Genomic DNA, 11,802 nt, shown 5'->3' with positions numbered 1-11,802 from the left:
AACACGTCCACCACACTGGACAAATATGTTGTCGATTAAAAATTCCAGCATTTTGTAAACATCTTCCTCTGTATATTTGGAAGATGATTTGGAATTATTTTTGTACAAAGTATGAGGAATCTCTACCAAGAATTATATATTTGTATCTAGGTGTACCATCTTTTTTGGAAAAACAGCGATGTATAATGTTTTTAAGTCGGGATTTTAACTGAGTATGGGGAATAGAAGTATACAGTGTTGAAAAATCATAGGTTTTAATGCTATTATATTCAGATAATAGTCTATAACTGATTGTCACCAAAAGTTCTTTTGAAATTTTCAGGATCCACATTGAATTAATACCACTACGGGAGTAACAGGTGTTGTGGTAGGACTGTAGACCCTCTTTGACAGTTGTGAGTATAGAAGTTAAAAGTTTTGAAAGAGGTTTGGTGGTACATTTTGCAGATCCAGCTATGAAACGTTGTTTGTATGGATTCTTGTGAAGTGTAGAATTCCAGTACATTAAAATTAATAAATCATGAACCAAATCTGTTATTTGACAACTTTCGTTTATCATTAGGCCAATGTGTAGTGTCAATACTATAACATGCAATCAACAACCAATATTTGGATATTAAAGGAACGTGATTGATAACATTCCCATCACTAATTGAAACACTGCATTCATGTTATTTACTAACGACTTTTTATTAGAGACATCTAGAAAAAAATCAGGAGGAATCGAAAAGTCGTTAATATTTTGAGTATTTAATAATGATCAACAAATATTATGAAACTAAAACCTTGAAGTTCAAAAAGTACTTTGTCTCAGTTTTTCCGGTCGACTTTTTTCTCTTCTTTTCGGAAATAGAGACAGAAACTCCTAGTAAGAAACATTAAGTATAGGTCATTTATTTATTCTGTAAATACCAATTTTCCATATTCGTGAACGTATAATTGCTCTATATGTATGAGATGCAAAATGTTTTGATGAGAATAAAAAAAAGTCTTATTTGCCTGATAGACAATTCATTCTAAACATGTAAGGAATTGGCAAGTATATTGCAATAATATCATATTGTTGTCTTAAATCAGATGTTTTACAAAAGTATATGCTGATTGGATTGTGTTAAACTATTTTCTCAATGATTTAAACTACACTTTAAATGTTGTTCCACATTCTTCTAGCTCAGCATCTGAAACATAACATTATTGTATTAGTTCTCTTTTTTTCTGTGGTTTTTAAATTTATAAAAATATAGTCATAAATGGACTTGTAACTCTGCAATGAAGTATTTGGTTGCAATTCCTCAACTTATTTTTCCTTCCAGGTGAATAGATATATTTAACCATGTTTAAAGGCAGCCATAATTTGATATTGATTCAAATAGTAAGTAGGAATATCTGTAGTGTTACGATTTTTACCGACAGTTATACATGAAATAATAAAGGGAAAAACCTCATCCATTTACAAATTTGATTAGGCTATTCAGAGTTTGGCATCCGAAATATTTATGAAATAACCCTTTGACTCATTGAGAAATAATACCATCGAACTAATCCTGATTTACTTTGTCTCTATGATGTATGTTGATCTATTTCATTGTGAATATTGTATGATGTATTATTGAGGGAATTGTGTGGTGTGCTTGTTTGTTGTTTCATTTCATTTTGACCTAACATAGAAGGATGGAGATTAATGCCTTATTGACTAGTATAACTTCACCCACAGCAGATTACATGCGTCTGTTCTTAGTCTGGAGATGTTTGTTTTAAATGTGTCTTTGTTACGTCATATATTCGAAAATAAAAGTACTACCATCAGATCATTTCTTTCGTTATGGATTAGAGAACTAGATAGTTAACTACATTAAGCATGCAAAATAAGTACAATAAATGTATATTATGTAAGCTTTTTTATTGATATAAACATATTTTGTTTATATGTAATAAGTATGGGTAATCTACTTAATTAAGGTGTCACATAAACTTCATATTTGAAACCAGAATCTGACAAAACACATTTAAACAGTCAGTTCTTCTCATTTTGTTACTAATCTGTGCAGATGTATGTTCTTTATGTTAATACGTTGATGTCGGACTCAGTATCAAAATAAGTTTGTTTTATTCAAATTAAAGTTGCCACTTTTGTATTTTTAAGTAGCAGTCTTTCTAAAAATCAGACAGGAGGTGATTCATGCATGTCAAAAACCCACCAAATTCAGTTCTATTTCTTGTTCAGAAACTGTTATAGCTTACATAACCAGACTTAGTTTTTCGCTTGGGGGTTGCGCTTTTGAGATAAAATGTATATCTATTGTACATGAAATTAGCACTTTGCAAGAGTTATCGTTCTTGATTTGGTTTGATTTGGTTGATTTTAGATGAGAGTTAAAGTGTAATTTTCTCAAAAATACAGGACTATTGTCTCATAAAAATATAGCATGTGTTGACCAAAAAAAAAAATCATCTGATCCATTGGTTTTTCTTTACCATGAATCACCTTACCACGGGCAGTGTCTGAATTTTATATGGAATGGTACTTAATGAATAATACTTATTTCTATATATCTATTTTGCATAGTTGTCTGTACAAATAACGGTATTTTACGTGTCCGGAAATTCGGGACTGTTCCAGTCTTCGGATTGAATTTATTGTAATAGTTTTGTCTCCATAATTACTACCGATAGCAGACGTATTTTTGTTTCTTATATGATAACACTTATGATCGAAATTTGTTTATCCCGTCTTTGAACTGTTATGAGTCGGAATGCAAAGCGCGACATCTCTGACTCAAGTAATATTTCCATCCTGTAAAAATCAAAAACACTGTTAGATGACTCACTTTTAAGGGAAAACGAAAATCTATTTTCTTATTCACGTCAAACTCAAACAGTAGATTCCCCCAGGCTTTCTTTTTGTCAGTATAGGGCAGAAAAAAGCATGATGGTTTTTTTCCGATTTCAAAACCACATTGTTCCAAAATTTGTTTTAATTCTGCAGCACCATTAGAGATTGTAGAAGTATTTATACAAAAACGTTATTTCTTACTTAATACATGCATTTTTAATATTGCTTTTTTTCTTTAAGGTAGGAACTTACGCATCAATCCCATTACCGATTAAATGTCCACCGGCGGTTTTATGGGAACGCAGAGCGGCTAGTTTTCAATGTGAGGGAAAACGTCGATACCATTGTTTGCTAGATGCATTGAATTCAAACAAAACCTTCGAAGTATATACTGAAGAATGTTACGAACCGCACAACTACATAGGTAAACATATGCCAGAAGTTTTTAAATACACGTTTGTCGAACATTTATTTAAAACACAAAAGCTTAGGTGACGCATTTGCCTACGATGATTAAACACTTGCATTGCCCTATTAAAAACATCGTATTTTGGTACTGCATGCATGTCAAAAAGAACTATCAAACACAAAAATCGCATCTGTAAAAAATATTTTGAGGGTTACTTTCGCATTGTTTACGGAATAGTAAAGTGATGAAATAAGGATTGACTGAAACTGAATTGTTGATAAGTAACATTGCTTTAATTCGTATATTCCCTTATTTTGTTCTTATGCCGATAATTAGGCGAAAAGAAATTTATGATGTATGTACGTTCCTTTATTTTTATTTCGATTAACGATTTAGTTCATCATTTGATTGATTTGAAATTAAAAAAAGAGAAAACATTGAAAAAAATAGTTAAAAAAAACAACAAAAAAAAACAAAAAAAAAAAAAAACAACCAAAAAAACAAAAAACAATCAAACAAAAGAAACAAAAGAAACAAAAAAGAAAAAAAACAAAAAACAAACAAACACTACCAAAAAATCATAAAAACAAACAAACAAAAACAAAATCAAAATCAAATCAAATACCCAAAACAACCTATTAATATTTAAAAAAAAAGCAAGGAAAACAAAAGAAAACATAAAATAAGCCAACATAATAATTATACAAACAAATGAATAACTACTTTAATAGCAAATAAAATGTAATTTAGTTAACGATTGTCATCGATAACATTTTACTAATACTATTTGATACATTAATAGGAAGAAGGCACGTCATAAGTGGGTATCTTACAGCTAATAAGTGTCAGTCAAGCAGATTTTCACCGTTTATATTTCGATCTAACAAGGGATCAGAATGTCCATATTATAAATCTCTTTGTACGGAGGAAGGACAAGTAACAGTATTTAACGGTTCATCCCGCGAAGACCGGGCCTGTCGTTGCGACTATAGAAAGGGTTATAACTATGTGACCAAGCCAAAGAACGCATGTCGCTGTCAACCTTTCGCTGAAGATTGCTCTTGCCACATAAAATATTGCCCTATAGGACAGTTCCTGTCACAAGGTACAGGTTACAAAAATTATGATGTATGTTCAGAAGAATCACAGTTTCAAAATATATTGCAATTTCATATTAAAGCTCTTGTTAAGATGTAATAAAAGTTACACATTTACAATAAAACTTTGCAATTGTTAACAGCATTAAATACTTCCGAACGACGATGTTCTGCTTTTTACGATAGACATGACTTTATTCGTCAATGAAACAATGCCATTTTTCCCGAGCACCACTGTGAATATGGTTTAAAAACAACTTCGTCACCGTATCATGTGCTTTTCATTTTCTTGTTTTTTAGATTACAATTGTAGAATCGATGCAGAAGTAGAGCCAGTTTGTGGAAAGTTGCTTCCATTTTACGAAAGGGGTGAAGGAAGGTAGAAACAATTACAAAAACAAACTCACAAAATAATAATAAAAAAAAACTCGTCAAACCTTGGATCAAAGGTTCTTTTTATTCAGTTCAGTATGGTTTTAAGCTCACGTTCAAGGAGAATAATAGGAAAAATCAGAAAAATGCAGGTCAAAACCCCACCAATCAGACAATATAATACCACTCAAGAATGCTTTCTCTATTTAAAAAGATCATTATTTGATCTCTGCATCACTGGATTTGCTCAGAACTTTTTCAATAGAATCTTAGAAAAATGAGGTTTTTGACAGAGTAATCTGCCCTTAAAATGTTCATTTTCATTTCATTTCAATGAAATTGTAACTCAATGGTCCATTGTGATATGGCAAATCTTGTCTATTTTCCTTGATCTGATGGTGCATTTAGCCAAATTACACTATCAAAATGATGATTTTTCATAACTTGTTTCACCGACTGCCTGACTCTTACAGGGACTAACACTTAATCCTTAGTGTAGTAGTTTGTTTTAATCTAATAAAAATGCATTATTAAGTTAACAAAAGACAGCTTAAGCTTGTTTTGGTTTTTGCTTTAAATATTTGATTGCATAAACAATAGTTAAAGCCAGATTGAAGTGGATTCCTATATTTTCACTGGTAAATTTCCTTGTTTTAAAAAAAAATATGTTACAACTGTATCCCGAAACACGTCTCCGACTAAGAATTTTGCTCAATAATGATGTTAGTTTTGTTTCATAAAATAACCAAACGAAGCCTCTTGTTTAACTCTTGGTACACCCGATATTTTTACTCTAGAATAAAAAAAGATTTTTTTCCTGGAGAAGATTCTAAAGTATTAGCAGAAAAAAGCCGTAAGTATAGAATGTTTTCTCGGAATTAAGTTGTAGAACTCAACTGAAGCATTGCATATAATTGATATAAGGCTAGTTGAACAATATTTAGATTCTTATGTCAAACCATGACCTAATTCTATAGAAACGGACAATTTATGGAATAAAGTCTAGTCTTGATGTTAGATCGTGCTTTTTCCACAATATACAGTTTTATATAGTTTGATGTAGTATAGTCAAGATACAACTTTTTTTCTTCTCAAATACATGTTTATATTGTAGCGTTGCTGATAACATCATTGGCCTGCTGTATTCTATTTATGCTATGCGTTTGGTTTTGCTTAATTTGGCAAGGAAGACAAAGAAAATCGAAGACAATAAATGGCAAGTTTTAGAATAGTTTACCAATGTGATAGCTTTTCAGGAGGGGACTTAAAAAAAGAAATCATTTTGAGACATATCTTGAGTGAATCCGAATAATATGGTGTCCCTTATCCTGAAAAGAGAAATTGTGACTTTATAAAATTTTTCGTCAAATAATGATAACCAAAGCATTTCTGCAAAATCCCCAAAATATGTTTCATTGAAAAGTTCCGTTCAATAGATTATGTACTAGTTTAATGAACTACCTACATCTAAAGTACAAAACAAATAATGATAGTAATAACTTATAATGAAAGAGACATCTGATATATCTTTTTCCGCTTCATACTTACACCTTAACTAATACTTAGACGTTTGAAATCTAAACTTTATGACATACGTATTGATTATGAGTTTCCACTTTTAACTTTCCTTTTCTTGTGATAATATACCATCACATCTCAAGCCTATGTTAACATTGATCATCCGTTGCTGCTAAGGGGTACGAGAATCTTGGTTCCCTTGATTATTCTTTTAAGAACTATTCATAATATAAGATTAACTACACATTAATCTGTTTGTCAATGTAAAATATTTGAAGCTAGATTCTGTCGTATCCGAAATACTAGTGTTTGCACACGATTCCATTGCTGGAATAGATTTTTTTTTGCATTTAGGGCAACAAACAAATAACTCAGATTTCCTTCATTTTCCATGTATATAGGCTAATTTTCTACGGAGCCTCAGTAGTTTACCATATGCATAGTGTAGCCATAAGTTTAATGTAATGATAATTTGAAAAAATCATTTTATGCTTTTGTTTGAAATCAATTTTAGACAAGAATCATATCATAAAAATGTTTAAATAATTTTGTTTCGTTGATTGTATTTACAGTTGAATAAAATAAGTGAATGCATGAACACTTCGATAATTTCCAACAAACAAACACAACTCTAAATTGTATAAGTATAGGGTATGTAAGTCTCATTCTAGTTTCTTTTTCTTTACCGGAATTTACGACGTAGATCGTTTTGAAAACCGAAGACCGATCTGCATTTCATTGATTACTTTCGGGTACAGCTGTATAACAATGCAAAATCTTCTATTTAATGTTTTTTCCTTAATACCTTTATCGTGTAGAAATAAATATTGATATTTTTCATTTTTTATCGGTATTTTTAGTCAAAAAGATGTTTTGCCTTCAACACTGAACTCAACACTGTCTAAATGACAAGTCTCCATTCTCGTGAAATCCAGGGTCACATGACGAGACTTATGCACCCTATAGCAATTTTACCGCAAGAATTAGAGACAAACTGTGACTATGTTTTTAGTAGTTCTGGCTTTTATCGGATATATTTTGCAAATAAAAATAACGCTTCACTCAAGATTTTCAACGGAAAGGTGTAGAATTGTTTGAAACCTAAAATAAAAATTTTATTTACTTTTTTCTTAGAAATTTATATTCAAAAGGACATTGATGTTTCAAAAAATGTATCACCCAACTGACGAACTTAAGCAAATAGAAAATGTCTTTAAAACGAAGAAGAGAAATCGTTTAGTAATATTAAAAGGTAAGACAGACAAACGTCGTGCAACACAAATTTTTACATTTCATAAGGTTATTTTAGACTTTTTATTTAAATGACAGTATATGGTAACATTGCTGATTGTTGGCTGTAATATATTATTAAAGCTCCCCTTAAAGTATCACCAGGACGTTATTTCGTGTTGGAAAGTAAAATTCGTCTAAGCCTTGAATTTTTCCCATCCCTGTGCATCATAAAGAGACAGGCTACTAATTTCCAAATTCCCGTATATTATTTATATTATACTGTAGTTTTATTATTAAGTATATTATAAGATAATAATAACACAATAGGATATGCCTATTTGAAAAATGGCAATTTGTTCAGGAAACAGAAAGGGTTAGAACAAAAGCAAAGAAAAATGACACGATTGAAATTTGCCAGTTGGCTTTGTACTTCTGTTTTTGCTTCGTCTTATTTGCTATTATTTTTTAATTTAATCAACTTTTCCCCTGTATCTAAATGTAAATTAGTATATTCTAATAGTTTTGATATGATAATATTTCAGTGATATATTGGACAATAACTATGTCAATTATCATTTGCACTGAATTTTGTTTTGGTTGACAGGTGTTTTAGGATCAGGGAAAACGGAAACAGCCCATAAATTCTGTTCAGACGTCAAAGGAAAATATTCTCTTTTGGCTGAAATAGCACTAAGCAGAAGTGTACCTTTTATAGAGTCACTTGAAAATTTTGTCACAGAAGATTTAAAAATTGACATTTCATACGGAAAATATAAAACTGTAACAAGTATCACCAGACATTTAGAAAAATATTTAAATGTTAAAGAAAGAAAAGGATTTCCATTTCTAATAGTGGTTGACAATATTGATTGTGATACAGTAGCAAATTACAAGAACCTGGTCTCGTTCGTTTCCTTGATAGACAAAATATCTAATTTAGACATCATGTTACTAACAAAAGACCAAAACTTAAAAGGACACCTCAAAGGATGGAATTGTGATGAAGTTCACTTTGACGGAATGAGGGAAAAAGAATACCTTAGTCTCTTTGCTTTAAGTGGATACACAGACGGCAAAGCTATTAAAAATTTAGTTAAAGTAATTGGTGATTTACCCATAGTACTAACATTTTCGATACATTACATGGATTCAGCTAAAAAAACACCAAACGGTTACATAGAAGAATATTGCTCAAATCAAAGAGCAATAATGAATGTGTTAGATATGCAACCAGGACTTGATAAATCAGTAATAAAATCGCAAGAAGTACCAATTAAATTCATTAGAAACAAACTAACACAAATGCATCACGCACATGAACAAAATGTGGGCACAGAGAACCCTAAAACTTGGAAAGTTTTCACATTAATTCCATTTCTTCGCTTTCGGAACGTCTCGACAACTGTACTAGAGGCTTGTTATTACCATTTGACATCATGTGATTGGGACGAGAAAAAAATTGAAGTAGATCATCTTTCAAAGACTCTTGCTTCGGTATCTGTTTGTTCACTTACCTGCAAAACACTTCCCAGAATTCGACTTGTTTCACAGGAAGCAAAAAATGACAGCAAAGTTATGTATGATAGACTGCTTCAACAGGAAAAGCGAATTTTAGAACTGAAATTCCATGAAGCAACGATGTACACATTACAAATGTTAATTAAAGAGTGGAAGGAGGATACCAATGTTGACAAAGAATTAATAAGCCTCTTAAACATGTTTTGCTATGAGATTGATATTGACGCAAGAACAGATATTACTGTTTATAGAAATATGCAGTTCATACGTCATGCGAAAAAAGTCCTAAATGAAATTGAAAAGAAAGTTAATCGGAAGAAATCTGACGAGGAGAAGTTTTATATCTCGTATCTACATTGTGCCATTGGGTCAACGTATCTGTTCGAAAGAACAAAGGCCGAGAAGGCTCATTTGCACTTGATGAAAGCAAGGAGAAGTGCACTTTCGATCGTTGCTGATTCTTCTCGATTCACGAAAGATTTCTGTACATTCAGGCAGGACAACAAAGATAGAAAAGAAGATGATTTTGAACTTGATGTAGAAGAAATAAACAAAGTTTCTCAAAGGATCTTACGTTATCATTTTCAAGAAGACTTCGTGAAAGGTTTCATTTTAAGAAAACGTCGGAATCAAAATGATGTCGATGTTATTGACAAAGAAGTAAACAAAGAAATCAATCTACGACTAAACACATCACACTATCTTTCAGAGGAAGAGTACAATTACCTTTGTAAAGAAAGCCTTGCACTTCCCTTACGCATGGTATCGGGGCTTCTGTTGAGTGAACTGTTTCTCCGAATTATTCATAATAACGGTCGAGCTTTGAATGAATTAAAATATATCATTCGGAATGACAAAACAACAAGAAGTGAATATGATCTGTTGAAAAGAGCTTGTTATGCTGAATTTCGTACTGCGGATGCCTTTCGTGTAATTTTGGAACGCCATTTAAAGAATGAAGTAAGGTTAGACTCGATTGATCTGTTTTCCTGCCTTGAAAGTAAGAGAAGTGGTAAAATGCTGATGCAGTGGAGCAATCCTTTGTTTACACGAGAAGATACAAAGAAAGATATTGATTTCTTTAAACAGTTGATAGAAGAGTCACCAAGGTCATGCTTTGATTTTGGAATTGTGAAAATGACCAAAAATTCTAACATTCGGCATATAGCATTGTGTCGTAGAATTTTGCTGCGATATCTGGCAAGAAAATATAAACAAAGTGACAATGAAGACGACAAAACACACATTTTTGACGAAGGAAAGAGAGAAATAATTTCTCTGAAAAAAACCTTGCATAAAATGGAAGATAGCTATCTTAAATACTCATGGTTATCAATGTCTTTAATTTATATAGAGTGCGGAAAGTTTTTACTTCTTTCCGACAATAATCATGACTCGGATGAAGCACTAACCATGTTTGAGAATGCTTTGCTTATAGAAAAAAGTCGAGAAGCGTTTTGGACACGCTTTACCTTTCAAGGATACAAAGGCAAAGTTCGATGCTTGTTGAAGCTTGAGAAAAAAGACGAAGCCATTCAAATTGTACAGAAAGTGACGGGAGAACTTAAGGGAACAAATCGCGATAACGTGCGATTCAAATTGGAGCAAATTCTGAAAAACTCTCCATAAATGAAGGATTCTCAACATATGTTTTATTTAAACATTAACTATAAAAATTGATGTTCAGTTTCGTTTTAGAATATGGAATTGGTATATATATTGTGTTTTAAACGTCGCCTTGTATTAATTACAATATAAACTCAATACATTAACACTTGATTTCACGTTGAGTTCAAGAACCTTACACTCCTAAAGAAATAATGATCTGCATGTACAAAGGAATGCCAATCCAGTTATACTTAAGACAGCAATGAAATACATTGAATTTACTAAACGGTTATATAACTCTTTTTGCAAAGATTACTTTATTGACAGTTTGTTATTGCACTGTACCGTGACTATAGGCCTTCATAGAACATTTTTTTCCTTTGCTTTAATGTAATACGAAATGTTGGTACCATATTTAACCGATTTCGTTCAAAAATATATTACTGTATAAGACTTTTATTTTTATGGTGTTAATTTCATGGCGAAGTTACGTAAGAAAAAACTTAACAAGCCACCCCAACTGTCATTTAAAGTAGTATACATGTTTGGTTTTATCATTGGATATGAATTAAGCCTTCCAATTAAAAGGAGGACAAATGACCTGGACAAAACCTGTTTTACTTATATAAAAAAGTAAATCGGTGTATTGAATCACCGCTTTTTACAATATGCAAACTATTTGTAAAGACGATGTTGTTAAAAGTTCTTCTGTAATAATATAATTTTAAGATTTGCTTATTAGGGCTAGAACTTCCATTCTCAAATAAAATTTGACCTTGTATATAATGCACCACTATGTTGCTTAATTGCTAAATACCTCGACAAACAGGAAACATGCAAAACCTCTTATAAAAATTTAAACAATCACTTCCGTACTGCTGGCGTCACTTTCGACAGAATGATTTCGGGCCATTCATATTTCACAGCATAAACATATAAAGAATGTCGTTAACTCCATTTCCCTATCTTTATGTTTTGTTTTTAGTATATTACCGCCATCAAAAGGTGCACACTATAAAATAGTCAGTGAAAAGACTCCTTGAAAAGAATACCAAAAAGGAAATTACAGTAAATAAATAAAAGAAATCTGTGAAAAGTCAGTCCATGAAACTTTGATATTGATTTGAATAAGTAGGAGTAATAAGTCTTTCTCTTAGTGAGAAAGCGTACTTTTGATTCACTCCTGGAGGGTAAATTAAAGATAATGCTACTGA

General features: G+C 31.5%; 1 protein-coding gene across 1 annotated transcript; it reads left to right on the top strand.

Moving 5' to 3' along the window:
• Positions 1-401: 401 nt before the first annotated feature.
• LOC148628723 (uncharacterized) lies at positions 402-11,047 on the top strand. Its single transcript, XM_088569280.1, has 8 exons — positions 402-1,372; positions 3,074-3,257; positions 4,045-4,347; positions 4,640-4,718; positions 5,509-5,564; positions 5,826-5,927; positions 7,364-7,414; positions 8,067-11,047. The coding sequence occupies exons 1-8, from the start codon at positions 1,334-1,336 to the stop codon at positions 10,607-10,609; spliced, it is 3,357 nt and encodes a 1,118-aa protein (XP_088425406.1). The 5' UTR covers positions 402-1,333; the 3' UTR covers positions 10,610-11,047.
• Positions 11,048-11,802: the final 755 nt, after the last annotated feature.

The sequence above is a fragment of the Perna viridis genome, chromosome 1 (assembly GCF_037379345.1).
Source record: "Perna viridis isolate PV_CMFRI_1.1 ecotype Kerala chromosome 1, ASM3737934v1, whole genome shotgun sequence".
In the NCBI taxonomy this organism is placed as follows: domain Eukaryota; kingdom Metazoa; phylum Mollusca; class Bivalvia; order Mytilida; family Mytilidae; genus Perna; species Perna viridis.
The sequence above is the reverse complement of the archived record's forward strand: the minus strand, read 5'-3'. Positions and strand labels throughout refer to the sequence as shown.

Bases quoted from the DNA above. Each gene is read 5' to 3' on its own strand.
- LOC148628723 (XM_088569280.1), top strand. From the start codon at position 1,334: ATGTTTAAAGGCAGCCATAATTTGATATTGATTCAAATA. The intron at 1,373-3,073 runs GTAAGTAGGAAT...TTTTTCTTTAAG, and splicing joins ATTTGATATTGATTCAAATA to GTAGGAACTTACGCATCAAT. The intron at 3,258-4,044 runs GTAAACATATGC...ATACATTAATAG, and splicing joins CGAACCGCACAACTACATAG to GAAGAAGGCACGTCATAAGT.